The sequence below is a fragment of the Haplochromis burtoni genome, unplaced genomic scaffold (assembly GCF_018398535.1).
Source record: "Haplochromis burtoni strain Fernald_Lab_line unplaced genomic scaffold, NCSU_Asbu1 Contig_220, whole genome shotgun sequence".
Lineage (NCBI taxonomy): Eukaryota > Metazoa > Chordata > Actinopteri > Cichliformes > Cichlidae > Haplochromis > Haplochromis burtoni.
Window position 1 is genome coordinate 95735 of NW_024582581.1, and position 17371 is coordinate 113105.

The window sequence follows — 17371 nt, forward strand, 5'->3', positions numbered from 1 at the left end:
CAGTTTTTTTTCCACCAACTGAATGAAATAAAGTGTATTCCCTGGAATTAAGTGTTAATGTGTGCGCATGCTTCTCAAATAGGCATCATAGTGAAATACAGCATGTATTTCACAGGCTGATCAGGGGTAAATAAGCAGCAGATACTGAAACATTTAAAAATGAAGGCAGGTAAGTCTCTTTCATCCATTCCATGGCAAATAAAAAACATTTTATGTTTCCATTCATGTACTCCAAATGAACGTAAATTAGTGTAAGATGGTACTTTATTGGTTTCAAGAGATGGAATTGCACCAGCCCAGAGTCTTAGTTGAATGAACATATCCTTGATTTAAAGCATTTCACAAGTACAGTAGGTAGATCTTCTCCAAAATCATCTTACACAAACTGTTGAGACATTCAGTTCACTGTTGTTTAGAATCCGGTTTTTAATATTTAAATGAACTATAAAAAGCACATTAAAACATCTTAGTTACAAAAATGGGTCACCGAAAGGGATTCTCAATGCATTCACAGAGGGATCTGAACAGTGGATCTCTAACAGTTAATGTATTTCTCTCTTTAAAAAAATCCCCACCCAAATATATATAAACTTAATTGCTTAACCAAGGTATATACAGGGCATGGCAACCTTGCATCTTAAAGGTTATCAAGAAAGTTTGAGGTATCCAACCAAAATGAAAGCCTGTCAGAAAATGGAAAAAACAAAAAAACAAAACAAAAGAAAAATAGAATTAAATAAAAGAAGATGAATGCCATGATTGCTTCCTACTAGCACAGGATCACAACATTAGTGGGAGATGTTGTCATATACGTGCAGGTGTAATACTTCCAGTTGTTTCACCTACGGTCACAAGGGCAAAACAGCAAGTAACCTCAAGCTTTGGACTGTCAATATATACAAAGGGCATACAGTCTAATTTAGCAATAGAGAACTGTTTGAATGCTCACTTTTATTTTCTTCATGACATGTACACAGTAAGTGTTGGAACAAAAAGACAGAATTATAAAATGACTTGACTTAATGATGCCTTTAACTTACACTGTATGTCTTTAAACCAGCGTTGAAATGAAAGAGCCAAAAGTGAAATCTGATACACATGCAAGTTTTGAAAGTGGATTTAGAAATAAAAGTTTTGTACAAAATAATAATTACAGTATTTTATAATTAGCAAAATACACCTTCTTTTGTAGCACCTCTTTTAGACTTTGTGTGTGTTTTGAACAAGCACCATTGTTGTTTTCATACAGCACCTGGAGAGTCCAGAGAGGAGACGCGTGTCACCCCCCTCGGTTACGTCCGATTCACCCTCCTCTGCCACACGATTCGATTGTCCTTCACCTTTGCTCCGTGACGTGGTTAAGTCATGTGGTTCGAGCCCCACAAGGGCAACAAGTATTTTCCTGGGTTACACATACATACATGGAAAGACATGTTTGCTACACCATCTCTTATTCAAAACTTGCATGTGGCATGGAAAAGGGTGGGGGGCTAAAAATGGGGTTTGGTAGTACCCAGAATGTCTCAACTTGACTTTCTTTGTTGGCCCCATCAAGTCCTTTTTTTTTTGTTTTTTTTGTTTTTTTATTTGACTTTTTCATTTGTATTTAGCCAAGGAAGCAGACAGGCCCAACTTCAAACCCAAACTTCTGGTTCGGATCCCCAAAGTCAGTCAACATGACATCGATAATTGGAACCTGATCAATTTTGGGAGTATTAATCTCCATCACAGTCTTTCCGTAGCCCTTCCTCGTCTGCAACAAGAGAGAGAGGAACACATTAAAAACAAGCAGTCAGATGAGAAATGAGCAGGAAAATAAACCGGGACCTTCAGCTGTGTGCTCAATCTGTAAGCTCATCATAAAGCCATTTCATTTATATCTTAGAGAAAAAAGCTACTGGAAAAACTCTGTTTGGAGGAAGATATTACCAACTGATAACTTTAATTGCATGAGTAATAAAAGTTGTAATTAAAGTAATTAAAGGTGCCAGCAGCTCAATTTTTTATCCATTCTCTGATATTTTCTCATTTTTCATATTGTATGAAGGTTTGGAATCAGTTGAATGATTTAAATTGTGATTTAGATCATTCAACTGTAGATGTAAAAGCCCAACAAAGCCCAGCATTGGAACCATGTCAAACTGCATTGTCTCTTTTAAGTAAATGAAATACTTAAAATAGCTCTATTCAACAAATGTGAATTAGATAACAAACAGAGATTATAGCCATTCAGAACAGGACTGCTCTTTATCTTTAATTTAATACACCGCAATAAACATTCTTATTTAGGCGGTCAAGCTTACCTCGCATCCATCTGAGATGGCCTTGATGTAAGGGTTGTTGTCGTAGGACATCTCCTCATCATTGGCACCCAAGAAACGCAGTGCCTTGTTGTAGCTGTCGCTAGAGGCGTCGTACCACGCCACAGACTGGTGGCAGCTGTAGGTGAAGTTTTGCCTGGCTGAGGCTGTCAGTAGTCTGAGGAAGGTCATTTGTACCATGTTTATTGCATTCCCATCTGCGTCGACATAGGAAAACTGGACAGAGATGGAAAGAGAGAGAATGAGCAGCAATTACCAAATGTTTGTGAAATAAATCTAAATAAATGTGATGACTGATACCTGATCTTATTTAACAAGAACAAAATGTTCTGTCTCTCCATGCAAGATTGTACAAACTATGTGAAAAACAGTGCAAAATAATTTCAGATCCCTAAATACTTTAAGTTGAAGGACTCATGTGGATAGTAATGCATGTGGATAGAGCATCCATACACATGCACAGACTTGCAGACAAAATATGACGAGTATATGAAGGTATAAAATTTTTCCTGCAGCAAACTGTCACAGGGCTATTTGCATAGATGAGAAATAGTAGAAAATGGTTTACAGTAGACACTGTGTTGTTCTCTTGGAAAGCTTGAAGAGAAACAAGACCTTTAGACACGACACAGTTCTGACAGATACTTTGTGTAACTCTTGTCTGAACATGTGCATTAAAAGCACTCACTATCCAAAGTCAGGAAATGCACCGGGCTTTCAATACCTCAAAGTCGTGTCATTTTCTGTCACAGCCAGCCTTTGTGCTGTTGTGGAATGAACCATGACACCAGTTTGATGGAGCGGGACAAACCTGTTTCTTTCATTGGTGAATACAGTAAATAGATGACGTTTAGAGAGAGATTTTCACTGTCCAGGGACAGAAGGAGGACAGCTGGAATGCTAACATCCTGAAGAATTCTCCTCGGCTTCACTCTGATATTTTAGTGATACTTTCTTCTGTATATGGCAAAGTCTGGTTACAGAAATGTTTCAACAGTAACCATTTATGTGTGGCGTTACTGTCTAAGCAAGTTTTTGAAGTTCAATGAAAAACTTCAGTGTATGCACCCATAAAAAGCAAATCCATACCTGCTTTAAATGTGATTGCTTTCACTCTCAAGGTCATCTTCTTGTAAAGCAGTGCAGTGCTTCCAGCACCTCTGTTACATTTACATTACTCACTAAAAGTCCATTTTTGACTCCTTGACTTCTTGCATTTGTGATATTATCTTGATCTCAGGTTTGGCAGAGATCAACTTCTGTGTCAAACTGACTGAAACTTATGTTTAGGGCTGGGTATCGAAAACCGGTTCTTGTTGAGAACCGGTTCCCACTGTTTCAATTCCTTGGAATTGTTTGCCATTTTTGCAAACGATTCCCTTATCGATTCCAGTCGCCCCGAATGACGTCACCACGTTGCGGAGCGTCATTTACCTGGCAGGAAACACGGCGCGTAAGCGGCTCAAACGCTCAAAAGTTTGGTTACACTTTACTAGAACGGATGACAACAGGGCAACTTGCAATACTTGCAAAGTAGATATTTCATTTAAGGGAGGAAACACTACGAATATGCAAAAGCATTTGCTCAGAAAACACGTGATAACCTTAAATGAATGTCGTGTTTTTAATTCCGCTCCGGACTCGTGAATCTCAACCCAGCAGCAGCGGTAACGTTTGCACGTCCTCTCCCGTTAATGCGGCAGGTAAATAATCAACTAACAGTGCATATTATGTTAGCGCGATCTGCCTTATTACAAAACCTGCCACTACTGTGCATTTAGGTGATCATGATGAGAGAGACAGACAGAGTCTGGCTCAGATGCTGGCAGCTCTCGCTGCAGTCTACCGGTAGCGTCTCCTTTCAGGCCAGGATAGACGAATGTCACCGAGCAGAGACTAAGTTTGTGGTAAAAGGTTTGCACCCATTTGCCACAGCAGATGCCCCCGATTTTAGGTAAGTGAATGTGTTTAATTGTAGGCAGGAACATTACTGGACCCTGTGACACCCATTGAAGAGCCGTAGGCTGGATCTCTTAAGATCTCACTGTTGGGTTTGTAAGGCCATGTTACTCTTAAATTTCTATCTTGTTCAAAGAGAAGATATAAAACGAAGTTCCAAGCTAATCAAACTTAGTGTTCTCCTTTCTTATAAAGAATCGATAAAGAATCGAATCGTTAAACAGAATCGAAAATGGAATCGGAATCGTGAAAATCTTATCAATACCCATCCCTACTTATGTTGCAGTTTGGGCCTCCAAGTCAGGAGAAAGTGCATTAGATCAGATCGATCTTCCTTTCTTTCTTTCTTTCTTTAAAAAAAAAAAAGTTTTTACAATTACAACTGTTAATCATGCCCAAAGGAAAAAACTGGTAACATGTTTTTGCATTTTTTTTATTGAAGTTTTTGCTAAAACAACACAATGATGGGACACCGCCTGGAGTATTTGCCCCTGTTTTGACACACTGGAGTTGATCCAGCAATTGGGCTAAATGAACACTTCCAAGTGATAATGGGACTTTGACTGAGTGACTGAAACCTAGCAGGACTGCTCAAAGAGACAACTTTGAAAGAGTTTGCAGCCAAATTCAAACTAAGCTTCTTTTTTTTATTATTTTAATAGGTGCTGAATCATATTGTTGAACCAACAGCTGACTAAATATGTTTCAATTTATGTTAGATCTCTAAGAGATGGATGAGAGATGAAAACAAAAAGAAAACTTACTATTTTACCACGCTTAAATTCACTAAACCATGATCCTGGGACTTCTTTGGGCCACGAAGATATTCTGACCTTTGGAAAATAAAAAGACAAAGTTTATTAATATTTTAGATTACCACAGGCATAATATGTGAACATTTCTGCTGTATACAGCAATGCCTCAAGCATAGCATCAAAGTTTATCATCTGGGAAAGAAGATAAAACTTATATCTCCGAGAGAACGTTTTCACAAACTTCTTGAGTTGTGTGTAGTGTTTGCCTCTCGGTGGTGTTTGAGGTGCTTGCACAAAATCAGATCTGAACAGGTTTCTACCTGCAGCAGATCAAACAAGTTCTTATAAACAATGGCAGCCTTGTGATGTGCCTTCTGTTGCGTCATTGTCTTAGCATAATGGCTTAATAGTAATTTAGAAAGGATGATTAACAATAGTCAGTTTGAAATAATTCGTAAAAACCTAAGTTACTTACTCCACTGGACTTCTTATCTGGATAAATGCAGGTTTCGCCTCCGGCAGTGAAGTTACAGTAGACTTTGAAGGAATCCCCTGAGCAGCCTTGATTCGGGTCAATCCAGTACTCACCTGAAGAGAACCAAGAACAGCCAAATTTTCTCGTCAACTTACATCGACAGAAAATTGCAGAAAGCTCAGTTTCAAACGTTAGTGTGCTTGATTTCTTTACCTTAAGTAAAAATTTGTTGCTCATTTTCATGGCTCACACACAGCTGGATTAAATGATGTTTTTATGCCTGAGCCAAGGTACATTTTATTCCTCAAAGGAAGTAAAGCAGCAGTAATAAACCTACTGCGCAGCAACAGCTATGGTTATAGGCTTTAGAAGCAGATAATCCCACATTGTACCGAGAGGACAGACGGCCTAAAATTCATGCATTAATTATAAGGCAAAGACAGGGCACAAAGGTTTAAAAAGGAGATATACAAAGAGCTATCAAACAAACACTAATGCTCACTAATGAATTTAATTCTTTCAGAGCAGGTCTGCCAATCACTGTTATCAACCGGTTTTATTTTTTTCAATAGAGAATCCATTTGTCACAATAATGGCTGTTAGGATGAGCATTAGTATCTGAAAACATGAGGAGAATCTCTGGTGGCTGCTTCTCTCTGCTGATACAATGAAACATGACAACAACATGGGTGTGTTTTCCTTTCAGGCTGAAGTCTTGCTGGGCTTCAACTTACCATCGGCAAACTCTGGGTGGCAGAGCTGCAGATCTTTACATGTCCTGGCGGGGTTGTTTTGGGTGCCCATGGGGTATTTCATGCGTTCAATATCTTGCTTGAGGTTGTTGAGGGAGCCAAAAATGTCCTCCATACCCTCGCCATAATCCATGATGGTACCATCTGACTGGATATCACTGGAGCGCTTTGTCTTCTTTGGTGACTGAATTGGCAGAGGCTGGATAGCTTCACCTGGTGGGCCCTGTAAGGTGTTTTAGATTTCATACAATATAAAAATATACAACAGACTTTGTACAGTGGTAGTGTGAGAACTTTAAGGTAATGGAAACAATGAAAACAGTAGTTTGAAAGACTCACAGGAGGACCAGGAGGACCGATTGCACCAGTGTCTCCTTTTGGACCAGCAGGACCCTTTAAAGTATACAAACATGTTATTAAAGCTCCATTTAAAGTAAATGCTGATTGTCGCAGCAGCAATGCATTATTAGAAACATGGGTTTGTACTTACACTTGAACCCTTGGCTCCTTTGGGACCTTGAGGACCCTGTATGACAAAGAACACAGTACAGCAATTTAGCAAAGTCATTCTGTTATGACATTAATATATAAGTAGAATAAGTAACAAACATACGGGCAAACCAGGTGGGCCTGGGGGACCAAGAGGACCACTGGCTCCAGCGATACCCTGTTATGAGATCAGATCGAAGTAGAAGGTACATATATTTGAGAAGAAAAACAAAACAACAACAAAAAACATTGCAGGGAACAGAATTACTGTCAAGCTTGAATAATTGGTGACATAAAAAAAAATACGATAAGAGAACCAGTGACATTCAAAGAAAACTATCAAAAGTGGCCAAACACTGCACTTGTGACAGGGCTGTTGCTTCTCAGGCCTTAAAGTAAACATACTAATCTGAATAAAAATGTTTACATTCTTTAGCTTTGATAAAAGGAGGCAGTGCAGTATCACATGGATAGATAACCAGCACACCACCTTAAATCACTAAACGAAGGCAGGCTGAAGACTACAGCAGAATGTGTTACAAATGTAACATATTCAGTGAACCTGCAGTGTGTGTATGTTTTTAATGGATGAAGGCTGTCATGTCCTCCTTTCAGTACTGCTTCTTATTTAAGTGGAAAAGACAGAATAAAAGAAGTCTGATTTTTAATGATGTGGCTCAGAATGAAAGCAGTTTTTCACATCACACAGTGTGATATTATAACAGCAGTGTCACACACACATAGGAACTGACCACGGCGTTAATGAGTCGTCAAAGAACATCTATACTAGTGTTGATGCTCATATACTTGAACTGCTCGTTTCCATGATGTTGATATTCTACATGCTAAAGCAGTGTCAACTAAAGAGTTTGGTTTAAACACCTCACAGCCATAATTATACAGTTTTCTCTACACATTTTAAGCAATTTGCATCAGGAATCCAATGAGACAAATGTTTTGGATACAGCAAGAGAAGAGATGTGCAGTGCATTGCAGAGCTCTAGTAAAAAGCTGTAGTCAAAAACAAGTGACTGTGGCAAGATCTGTGGCCACAGTAGAAGGGCAAATGGGCTAAAAATGGCAAGAGGTGCAGGGCAAGTGGCCTGTGGACCAGTGTGGGAATAGAGTCATCAATCACTTACACCGTCGCCCTTGCCACCAGGAGAACCTTGAGGCCCGGGCAAACCTCGGTCTCCCTTCTCTCCTTGCTCGCCAGGGGGTCCAATCAGACCAATCAAACCTGGGTGACCCTGCAGGATGAAAACAAATGTCACTTGTGAACTCTACCATAAAAAAAATGTTCATATCTCCCGACAAAGGTGAAGTTATTTCTTTATCCGCAAAAATGAAATGCACGTGGGAGGCTGCGAAGGGTGAAGTTTCATTACAGTACAAATCCTCAGGGATTAAAACTGGAATGCCTTTCTTACAGCACACACCGAAGAACTTCTCTGAAAATCAAACATGAGCCAGGCCAATTCACAAGTACGTGATTACTGAGAAACTGGTGAGTTCTAACCGGGCCCGCTAAATTGACAACATGCAACACGGTGCCTAAATTGTGCACTTTTAAACTGCTCACTCCCAAGCCGACCCTGTCAGTGGGTAGGAGGCAATTTAGCTTAGCAATGTGTGCTGTCTGAATATCCTCTGCAGTTATATTTCATCAGCAAATTTGACAGTGTTTAGTTTAGACAGATTTACAGTGATACATCACATTCAACTGCATATTCAATCACTTTAAGGCATTTTTCCTTACAGAAAGTATGACAGAACTCATTTTGGTTCATTTTAATTTAAGGGTATAGTTGTCTTCTTAATTAAATCTGTTGCTTTTGATAATTTCCAAAAGGCATGGAAGCTGGGTAGAAGTTGTAGCCTTGACTCACTTCTGCCCCAGAGTTCCTCTCTCTAATTATAGGGTTATCTCCTATATCAAAAATGAGAAATGAAACCAGTCTGCAATCAGACGAAGAAGAAAGTGCTACGCTCACCTTTTCACCTTTAGAACCCGGGTCACCTTTCAGGCCAGGAAGACCGGGAGGACCCTGAAGAACAATAACTGAAGTTAAAAATCAATTTTCACAGAGATGAACAAAAAAAAAAAAAAAAAGAGAAAAGAACTCATGACAGTACAAGCAAAACTGTAAAGTTACAAGACTTGATTTTTTTAAATGAGGCAATAAAGAGAAAGAAAGAGAAGACAAAGTAAGAGAGAACTTGGAGTGTCAAAATGAGAGGGAACAAAATAAGTGACTCAAAAATCACACGTTTCACAGAGAGGGAAGCAAAGAAACAACACAAAAGATGAAAACACTTTCAATTGAGACATTATTTAAGGGGATAGGCTATGGTTTTGTTAAACAACCAAATCTGGAACAAGTCTAATGTGAGTTAACCTCTGCAAGTCTGGAAGCAAGACTGTTTCAAAAACACCCCCTTCCAACAACACCAGATCTAGTTAGACAGATAAATGCCAAGGGTAGAAGGCAGGAGAGTGTAGGGGACGCTATGCATACTAACCATAGGACCTGGTGGGCCATCTTGTCCCGGGGAGCCGGGCATTCCTTGTTCACCCTGTGAAAAACCATTCAATTGTAGTGAGCATTATAGGCTGCTGTATTTTCTCTGGTCTGCCATTGATTTTCTGTGCCCAGCATGATGATTAATAGCCCAAACAGGGAAGAAAAGTGTGCTGGAATAAACAAGCGAAACTAAAGTATAAGCCAAATGGGAGTATTGATTATTCCATGAAGTCTATCATCATGCCTTAGCCGTAGTTTTTTTTTTTTAGAAAAAATGTGTGTGCACTTTGAGTGTGAGTCTTAGTTTAAGCATGCGTATCTCTCTGGAGTATATCGTATGAACAGGAAGGCATCATTGCTGAAGCTTCAACTTACAACAGGGCCAGGGATTCCACGCAGACCCTCTGGACCAGGTTTTCCTGGAGGTCCCTGGGGGCCAACTGGTCCTGTTTTACCTGCTGGACCCTCCACACCTGACTCACCCTGTATGTGGACATACAAATGATCTAATGGTATAACTTAAGCAAAGTTTTGTACAGTTGAGCAAATGCAGGTTTTAAAGTAGCTAGTCCAAAGTGTTCAGTCATTGAAGAAAGTGTGAAGAAATTTAGGAAATGTGTCCTGGAGCCTACAAGCAGTAAAACAAACAAATAAATCAACATGCACAAAGTTTTTAGGAAAGCACAGCCTGCAAGCACTCACCACAGATTCAAAACCAGTGGTATATAGCTGGTTATTCATAAAAGTCTTAATGTGTAATAGCAGTGTGTAATATAATGGGATAGATTAAAAACTGTGTGTGGCGTTTGAGATCTGCAACACACACACACAACCTTATTAGCTTATTAAGTATTTTTCTGAAGCGACTCAGCACTACAGACTCATTTCAACTGCAGGCTGCTTTGAGTTTTAAATTATGCCAAGAAAATATCTCGTCTTTAGACTGGGTAAATGGGGGCCAGTAAAAAATTCATGTATAAATAAATGAATAAAATTAAAAAGATCCTGAGTTTTCAAAGTTATGTTGCTGCTGCTTTACACAGGGTTGAAAATGGGCCCAATAGATGGAAGTTACTCTGGCCATGTTTTAATAAAAAGCTCATGAGAACATAAAGTCCTCATGTTCTACAGCTGAATACTGACAAGCTGTAATCTGAAACACAGCATTATGCAAACAGAGCACATGGAAATAAACTATGTCTGAGCTGCAAGGCACTTACAGATTAAAGGCTTATTGCAAAGCTGTCAGAACAACTTTACTGAATTTATTATGACCACTGTGTATGACATATGCAATGTTTTCGATCAGGAATCAGATAGTTAAGGGCAAATCTCTGTTTTAAGAACACCGTAGAGTGTCATTCATTAACAGTGATTATCAAACATGTATGCAAAGTGTGCAACACTACTGGCATTAAAAATTATTATTTTCTTCAGGTTAACATCCACATCCTCCCTGTTATCCATAAACAGAGAGGCATCTTGTTGCAAGCAGCATCTGGTGTTAAATGATTTTGCCTATGCACAAAGCAGCAGAGTATGTGTGTACATTTAGTCAATGATGAAACAAAGAAATTGGCTTACAACAGTGCAAACTCAAGAGGAATTTCAGCGAGCACAAAAAAGAGAAACGCACGATAACTGAAGAATACCTGAGGGCTATACGTAAATAGCCTTGACTTCCTTTGTAGGCCTCGAAATTAAGCCACAGAACAATAGGAGAAACAAGTGAATCTTGGTTTTACTCAAATAGACTGTGTTCATAAATTTCCATCTAATCTGCGATGGAAATTAAATGACTTCAGCGCTTTTTTTGCGATTTTAATTCCACAATGTGGGCGCAGTGAGGGAGGAGGAAGTCCAAGGGACTTGCTGAGACGGCTCTACTTTGCAAAGGAAGAATTGATTTTCCTACCTTAGCGCCCTTCTCTCCTTGCCTGCCCTCTGCACCAGCAGCCCCCGGAGGTCCCTGAGGAGGATGATAGTACACTGCTTCAGCATTCCGACATAACATCAGCACAAGCCAACTGTACAAGAAGACTGCACAAACGCGTACAGGAAATGAACATCAGAGTTATTCACAGAAGTTGTTACTCTGTCTGTTGGCTCATTTTTTCAAGTTACATGCAACTCTGCATCATGCATATTTTGGTCTCAAAAGGGGAATCGCTGGAAATTTTTGTCAATTGTCTTTCTAATTAAATTCTTGGTGGATATTTTCTTCAAACAGGGTGGATCTTTCTCTATCATCCAGTGTGAAGTACAACAGGTCTATTATGCAAAGATCTATCTGAATGACTCTTCTATGTCTGCCTTCAATAATTTGCAATCAGCCATGTTAAAAACAGAAAAAATCACATTTAAGAAACACAGGCGTCTTCGGTCAGAGCCAACAGTTGTTGGATCGTCTTATCTTTCTGGTCAGGCTCTTCGAGGCCCACAATGATTTCTTTCAACTCCACCCTCTTCAAATCCACTCTCCATCCAAATTCCACTCTGATCTGGCCGACTGCAGCCTGAGTGCTATTGACTGAGAGCCTATAATGTGAGCTTGCCTCCTGTCTTGGCGCTTTCATCTTCTCCTGATGTGCACCTCTTACTGGTGATGAAGAGGCAGGCTCTTGATCAGCACAAAGAACCATTTCAGTTGTGGCACAACATACAGCAGCTAGCGTCAATAAGTAGGTTTATGTCAAGGTTTCTAAAGCACCTTGACATATGCCATGTGTTTAGGACAGAGATTATTAGTGTTCCAGTTAAAAAAAAAGAAAAAAGAAAGAAAAGCTGTGACCTGTACCCAAATAAAAAGAATTAAAGCCAGACGGGGTTAATACGTTTTCCCACCTCTCCTTTTTCAGGGAGCATAGGTGAATAAATTTCCAGCATTAACGCATTATAAGAATAAATGAAGCTAAATTTGTGGACAGGCTCAACCGACTAATTAAGAATCACAGGCTGAAGCAGACAACGATTTAAGGACGGTTACAGATTTTTAAAAGGCCAAATGCAGAGAAATTACAAAAAAAGTGTTAGGAGGAGTTATGTATGAGCGACCGGGCATGGACTACCAAGGATCTGTGTGGAGGGAAAAATGGCCCTTATCCTAACTATAATCCCTAGGACATTAAGGTGCAGCATATGCTGATGCCATGCTAAAGACTCGGAATATAAATTTGACTGGAGACATTAGAAAAGCAATCAACCCTGGTTTATAAATGCACAACATGTTTTTTTATCCCATTGGACCGAAGCCCAGTGCTTTTCTTTGAAATGCAGTGAGGCACTCACGATTGTAACTTTTCATTCAAATTTGGGAGAATAGCTGCTCATTTTCATGTGGACTTTGAATTTCATGTGGGATTGAAAATATGTTAATGTTCAATCTTTGACCTGCGCATTCTGTTCAGCAATTTATTTTCTTTGATATTTTTCACCGAAATCTCAGTCTCATGAAGTATATGAAGGACATCTGCTTTACTCACGTTGTCTTTTAGTGTGGCTATATGCTTTTTTTTTGTTTTTTACATTTTAAATCAGGCCTGCAACCTTGAGAAGATTCTCCCAACGTTGAAATCCTCTATTATGGCAGCCAAAACCGCAGTGGTGACAAATCTCAGCTGTCACACATACTTTGACTGGTTGTTGTGCACTGTCCTGGCCTTGACATCACTCAGCTCTTCTCTTTTAATAACATCCTAGCAATTTTTCCATGTCCATGTTTTTGTTTTGCTCTGCCTGTCAGTCTAGCACCCATCGATCAATAGTGTGTCAGACTCGCTATATCTCTCTCTCGCTTTTGCTCTTTCTGCCATATGGACCTAAATGAGTTTGGAACCCACAGATTCTTGCTTTTTTTTCTCCTCTTACCAGCAATTTTTTCGGTAAGCCTTTCCAATTTCTTGCTATGAAAAAAAAAATTGATTCATGATTTTCACATCCTGACGTTCATCTCTCAGTAGGCTTTAAGGCGGCTTCTCTTCGCAGACAGCATAACGCCTCGACCCCTAAATCTCCCACTTTGTTGTCCCCATTCTACTTTTAATGAAAATGAGTCTCTCCGGGCTTTACTGCCAAAATTGAGCTGTCGAGGAGGAGTTGTCGCAAAGCGAGGAAGAACACTCGCCCGCTGGCTAAAGAGGCTTTGTACAGTGCCAACAGAAATCCCACCTCCTTTATCTATTTTAAAAACGACCTAATACACATCTCAAATGAGCATAATAAGTTAAGATGTTATAGCTGATAAAAGCGTTAGTCAGCAATGAAAACTGTAACAATGGGACCATCCGATTGGTCGATTGTGGATTGTAGCTGGAACCATACCAGTGATGCAAACAGTTTGAAATGAGTTTTAACTGCCTCAGGCTTACTCTCTTGCCAGGTGGTCCAGGTGGGCCGGCTTCTCCTGATGGACCTGGAGGTCCCTAAAAGAAGGAAGCCAAAAAACAAAAGAAAACAGAGAAACACTATTAACAGTTTGCATTAACAAGTAAATCTGTACTGATTATGATTTTTTATGAAAGCACAGCATTCGTCTTCTGTCTGCCAGAAGGATAATAACACAGAGGCCGAATACACATTTTGGGAATGCTAAACCCCTCCATAGTCTGTAAGAGTTACACCCAGACCCAAAGTTGGATGGTGCACAGCACTGCTTGAAATAATACACACTGTGTTCCCTGAGATACTTTCATCCAATTATCTCTGAGTTAATTGCAGACAATCAGAGTGTTTTTTTTTAAAACATTCAAACTGGTAAATATTCACAGTGTTAATCAGCTCATTTTTGGGATGACTGCACAGTGACATATAAATACAAAAGTCATGGTGTGTAGATCTGATTTCAAAGAAGGGGAAGCCATCATATGAAGTTCACATTATGTATTAATATACCTTCTAAATCAACATATTTCACTGCAGCATTCAAAGATGCAAACCGGCTTCATAAACAAACAAAAAAAACAGAATATGTAACATCGGTCGAGTTTTTCTCTGGCAATGATAAAGGCTTATTTACATCCATAAATATTCAGAGTTGTCACTCGTTGCACTTTACACGGGGCCAGCACATTAATACGTGGATTTTATTTCTAATTATACTTAATGAATCTACAAAGCAGATAAGTCCATTTACCCTACACCCATACGTATGAGGTAACTAGCATGAATTAAAATGCCTCAGTGTAAATTATTTACTCACTAAATATAATTAGAGCATTTAGTGGCAAACTTGTGGTGGAGTACTAAAGTCTAATATAAAACTAAAAAATTAATAAAAGCACTTTGACAGAGAAACTGACTATTAAGCTGATGTCCTCATATGATGTGCTTGCACCAAGTGTACCAAATGTTATACGTGATATAAGGTCATGCAGTCATTTCTTCATTCCAAATTATAAAAAAGTGTCAACTTACCGGTTGGCCAGCCTCTCCATCCTCTCCTTTCTCTCCTGGTTCGCCATCAGTGCCCTGCAAAAAAGACATTAGAGATTAGTCTGACACTGGAAATATCCATTAGGACCATACTCTTTAATTCTTGCATTAAACATGATCCACCTGGAACAGAGTTATCCGTACTCTGTACTCTCAATCTATATACTCTAACATAAGGGTTTCATACTTACAGCTACACCTGGCTCTCCAGGAGGGCCAGGGTCTCCAGGGAATCCAACAGGACCCTTTGGAAGAAAGAAATAAGATGAAGAGATGCATCCGTGTTTAAAAAAAGACATAATTTTCCTGGCTTCAAGCATTAAGGACATGGTTAGTAATTTCGACAGTGATTTAGACTTGGTGTACTTGGTTACAGCCTCTGAAGGAAATATGATGGACTTAATGATAATGTTGCAAATCTTTGAGAAAAGGCTTCACTGCATCCCATTTCTATGCAGGCATTAAATATAATCTCCATCAATAAAAAGGCTTTTTAGCTCATGAATATGTTCTAGGCTAAAATTGCCTGCCTTATGGCTGCAAGAGATATTTCCTTTGGAGCAGTAAATTTAAGCTTGTCTGAGTCAATCCTAAAAAAACTCTTATAGAGATATTGAGAGTATGTGCCAGACGTACAGGGTTGCCCTTGGGGCCATCATCTCCAGGGGGTCCTTTGGCACCAGCAGGTCCAGCAGCTCCAGGTGGGCCAGCTTCTCCTTTCTCTCCCCTCTCACCTTTAGGTCCCTGTAGTGATGGGGGGCAAGGGAGGGCATTCATTACATCAATTCCACAAGAGGGAGCATTTTTTTCTTCCAAGGCTGACACTGAACAGGATGGGGTGATAAAAACAGACAAGCAGTCAGAGGCTGCTGAGAGACACTGGATCCAAAGATCATCCCAGTGTTGGTAACAGAGCACAGCAACCCTGGATGGTCAAAAACACTGATGTGAAATGAGGTGCAACATATATATTTTTAAAAGCCTTATTTAAATTATATAGATAAATAAAATATATTTTAAAACCTCCCTGATGAAAAAATATGCTGGTTATGATTTTCAAGTTTTCAAACCGTGTCTATTATTTGCAAGTCCAGCTGTTAAGTGTTGTAAAGGATTAAAGCTGATTTGGTGAGAAATCAGGAGAAGATTTGGATACATGCGAAAAAATCTTTTATTCTGAAAATTCTGACTTTAAAGTAATTTGATTGTAACTTTAATGGAATCTGGTCAGTATACAGTCAGTTTATACAAAGATATTTTCCTTACTGATCAATAATTTGAGTAAATAAATCTTTACTTTTACACATTTCAGGCTATTTTTACTTTTTGCTTCATGTTTATGTGGGTGAAAAATCAAGTCTTTGAGCGTACGAGTTGGTAATTAATGTCCTTGGTTTCTGCAACATTTCTTAAAGTAAGATGATTCACAGTTCAGTTAAGATGTGGAAACAAGCAAAGAAACAGAAAACTAGAAACTCATGTAGTCCACTACTGTTTAATTTCTTAATATTTGTATTATTAATTAATTTATTGTGTCTGAATCTGATGTACAGCATGTAAAGGTTCATGCGTGTAAGCAAATAGGATGACAGCTAGATTTAGATTTATTTTATACTAACTAAACTATACGGTACCAACACTATTGCTTATGATAGGAACGTAAACTTCACCCTAACTCTATCTATCACACCAGCAATTCAAAGAGGAACTAATAGAGGGCATACAGACACCTATAATCACACTTTTTTACAACTTTTCAATCTGCTGTTGTACCTCAATAATGATAAATTTAGCCGTAGAGCTAAAAAGCAAACACTGATGGGTGTTTTTCTTTGACAACAACAAGGTCAAGTGTATGACTGCAGTACGTTAATGAGTTTAAAGCTTTTAGAAGTAACTCCAAACAAGTATGGCACTGAAGAGCACTTCCGATTTCTTGTGCAACAGCCCCAATGTAACTATCAAGGAGGACAAATCACAACTTAAGCTGCATTAACACGGATGTCTGATGTTTTAAAGGCAACTTGCTTCAGGGTTGCTGCAATCATTGTTCATAAGGTCAGAAGCAGTGTGCAGATCCTCCTGCTAATTAGGCTGCGTCTTAAGAGACTCAGCTTGGCGGGTTATGTGGATCCAGGGTGCAAAGCAGAAGAGTCATGCTGAGATGAACTACCAGCTTAAATGTGAGGAACAATTACTATCATGGTGATGAATACACAGTGTCACTTACAAAAAACAAACAAAAACACCTCCTCATTAGGTTGGAGTTAGTGGTAAATATACCAAAAGTTAGTGAGTCTTGTTTTTTTTCCCTTGTCACCATTCAATTGCAATGGTGTGCACAAAGTGAGTTTATCCATTTTAAAGACGGGCCCTACAATCACGCTACAGTGCTAGAATCTACAGTAAAATACTGAATGTATGTCGATAAGCATGGTCCAGTGTGTAAACATCTAACATGTAACACAGTGACACAAATATACATTAGCAACACATATTTAGCTTGACAGAAAACAAAAACAAGAGCTTACTTACCTTAGTTCCAGACTCTCCGGGTGGTCCTGGGTTTCCAGCCTCACCTTGCTCACCCTGTGGTTAGACAAATGTCAATGTCAAAACAAATAAATCTTCAATATCACACTTTTTTTTTTTCCAAATTCAGATA

The 17371-nt window shown here is 39.1% G+C and overlaps 1 protein-coding gene across 4 annotated transcripts in view; it reads right to left on the bottom strand.

Moving 5' to 3' along the window:
• Nucleotides 1–246: 246 nt before the first annotated feature.
• col11a1a (collagen, type XI, alpha 1a) overlaps nucleotides 247–17371 on the bottom strand; it is a 69277-nt gene continuing 52152 nt past the window's right edge. For all 4 annotated transcript variants that reach the window (XM_042226612.1, XM_042226615.1, XM_042226613.1 and 1 more), the window contains 18 exons: nucleotides 17242–17295; nucleotides 15343–15450; nucleotides 14898–14951; nucleotides 14689–14742; nucleotides 13644–13697; nucleotides 11192–11245; nucleotides 9652–9759; nucleotides 9275–9328; nucleotides 8746–8799; nucleotides 7894–8001; nucleotides 6876–6929; nucleotides 6753–6788; nucleotides 6602–6655; nucleotides 6245–6485; nucleotides 5511–5623; nucleotides 5045–5113; nucleotides 2304–2537; nucleotides 247–1753 (listed from right to left, as the gene is read on the bottom strand). In XM_042226612.1, coding sequence (XP_042082546.1) covers nucleotides 1607–1753; nucleotides 2304–2537; nucleotides 5045–5113; nucleotides 5511–5623; nucleotides 6245–6485; nucleotides 6602–6655; nucleotides 6753–6788; nucleotides 6876–6929; nucleotides 7894–8001; nucleotides 8746–8799; nucleotides 9275–9328; nucleotides 9652–9759; nucleotides 11192–11245; nucleotides 13644–13697; nucleotides 14689–14742; nucleotides 14898–14951; nucleotides 15343–15450; nucleotides 17242–17295 — 1650 coding nt within the window. In that variant the 3' untranslated portion in view covers nucleotides 247–1606. The remainder of the gene's footprint in view (nucleotides 1754–2303; nucleotides 2538–5044; nucleotides 5114–5510; nucleotides 5624–6244; nucleotides 6486–6601; nucleotides 6656–6752; nucleotides 6789–6875; nucleotides 6930–7893; nucleotides 8002–8745; nucleotides 8800–9274; nucleotides 9329–9651; nucleotides 9760–11191; nucleotides 11246–13643; nucleotides 13698–14688; nucleotides 14743–14897; nucleotides 14952–15342; nucleotides 15451–17241; nucleotides 17296–17371) is intronic.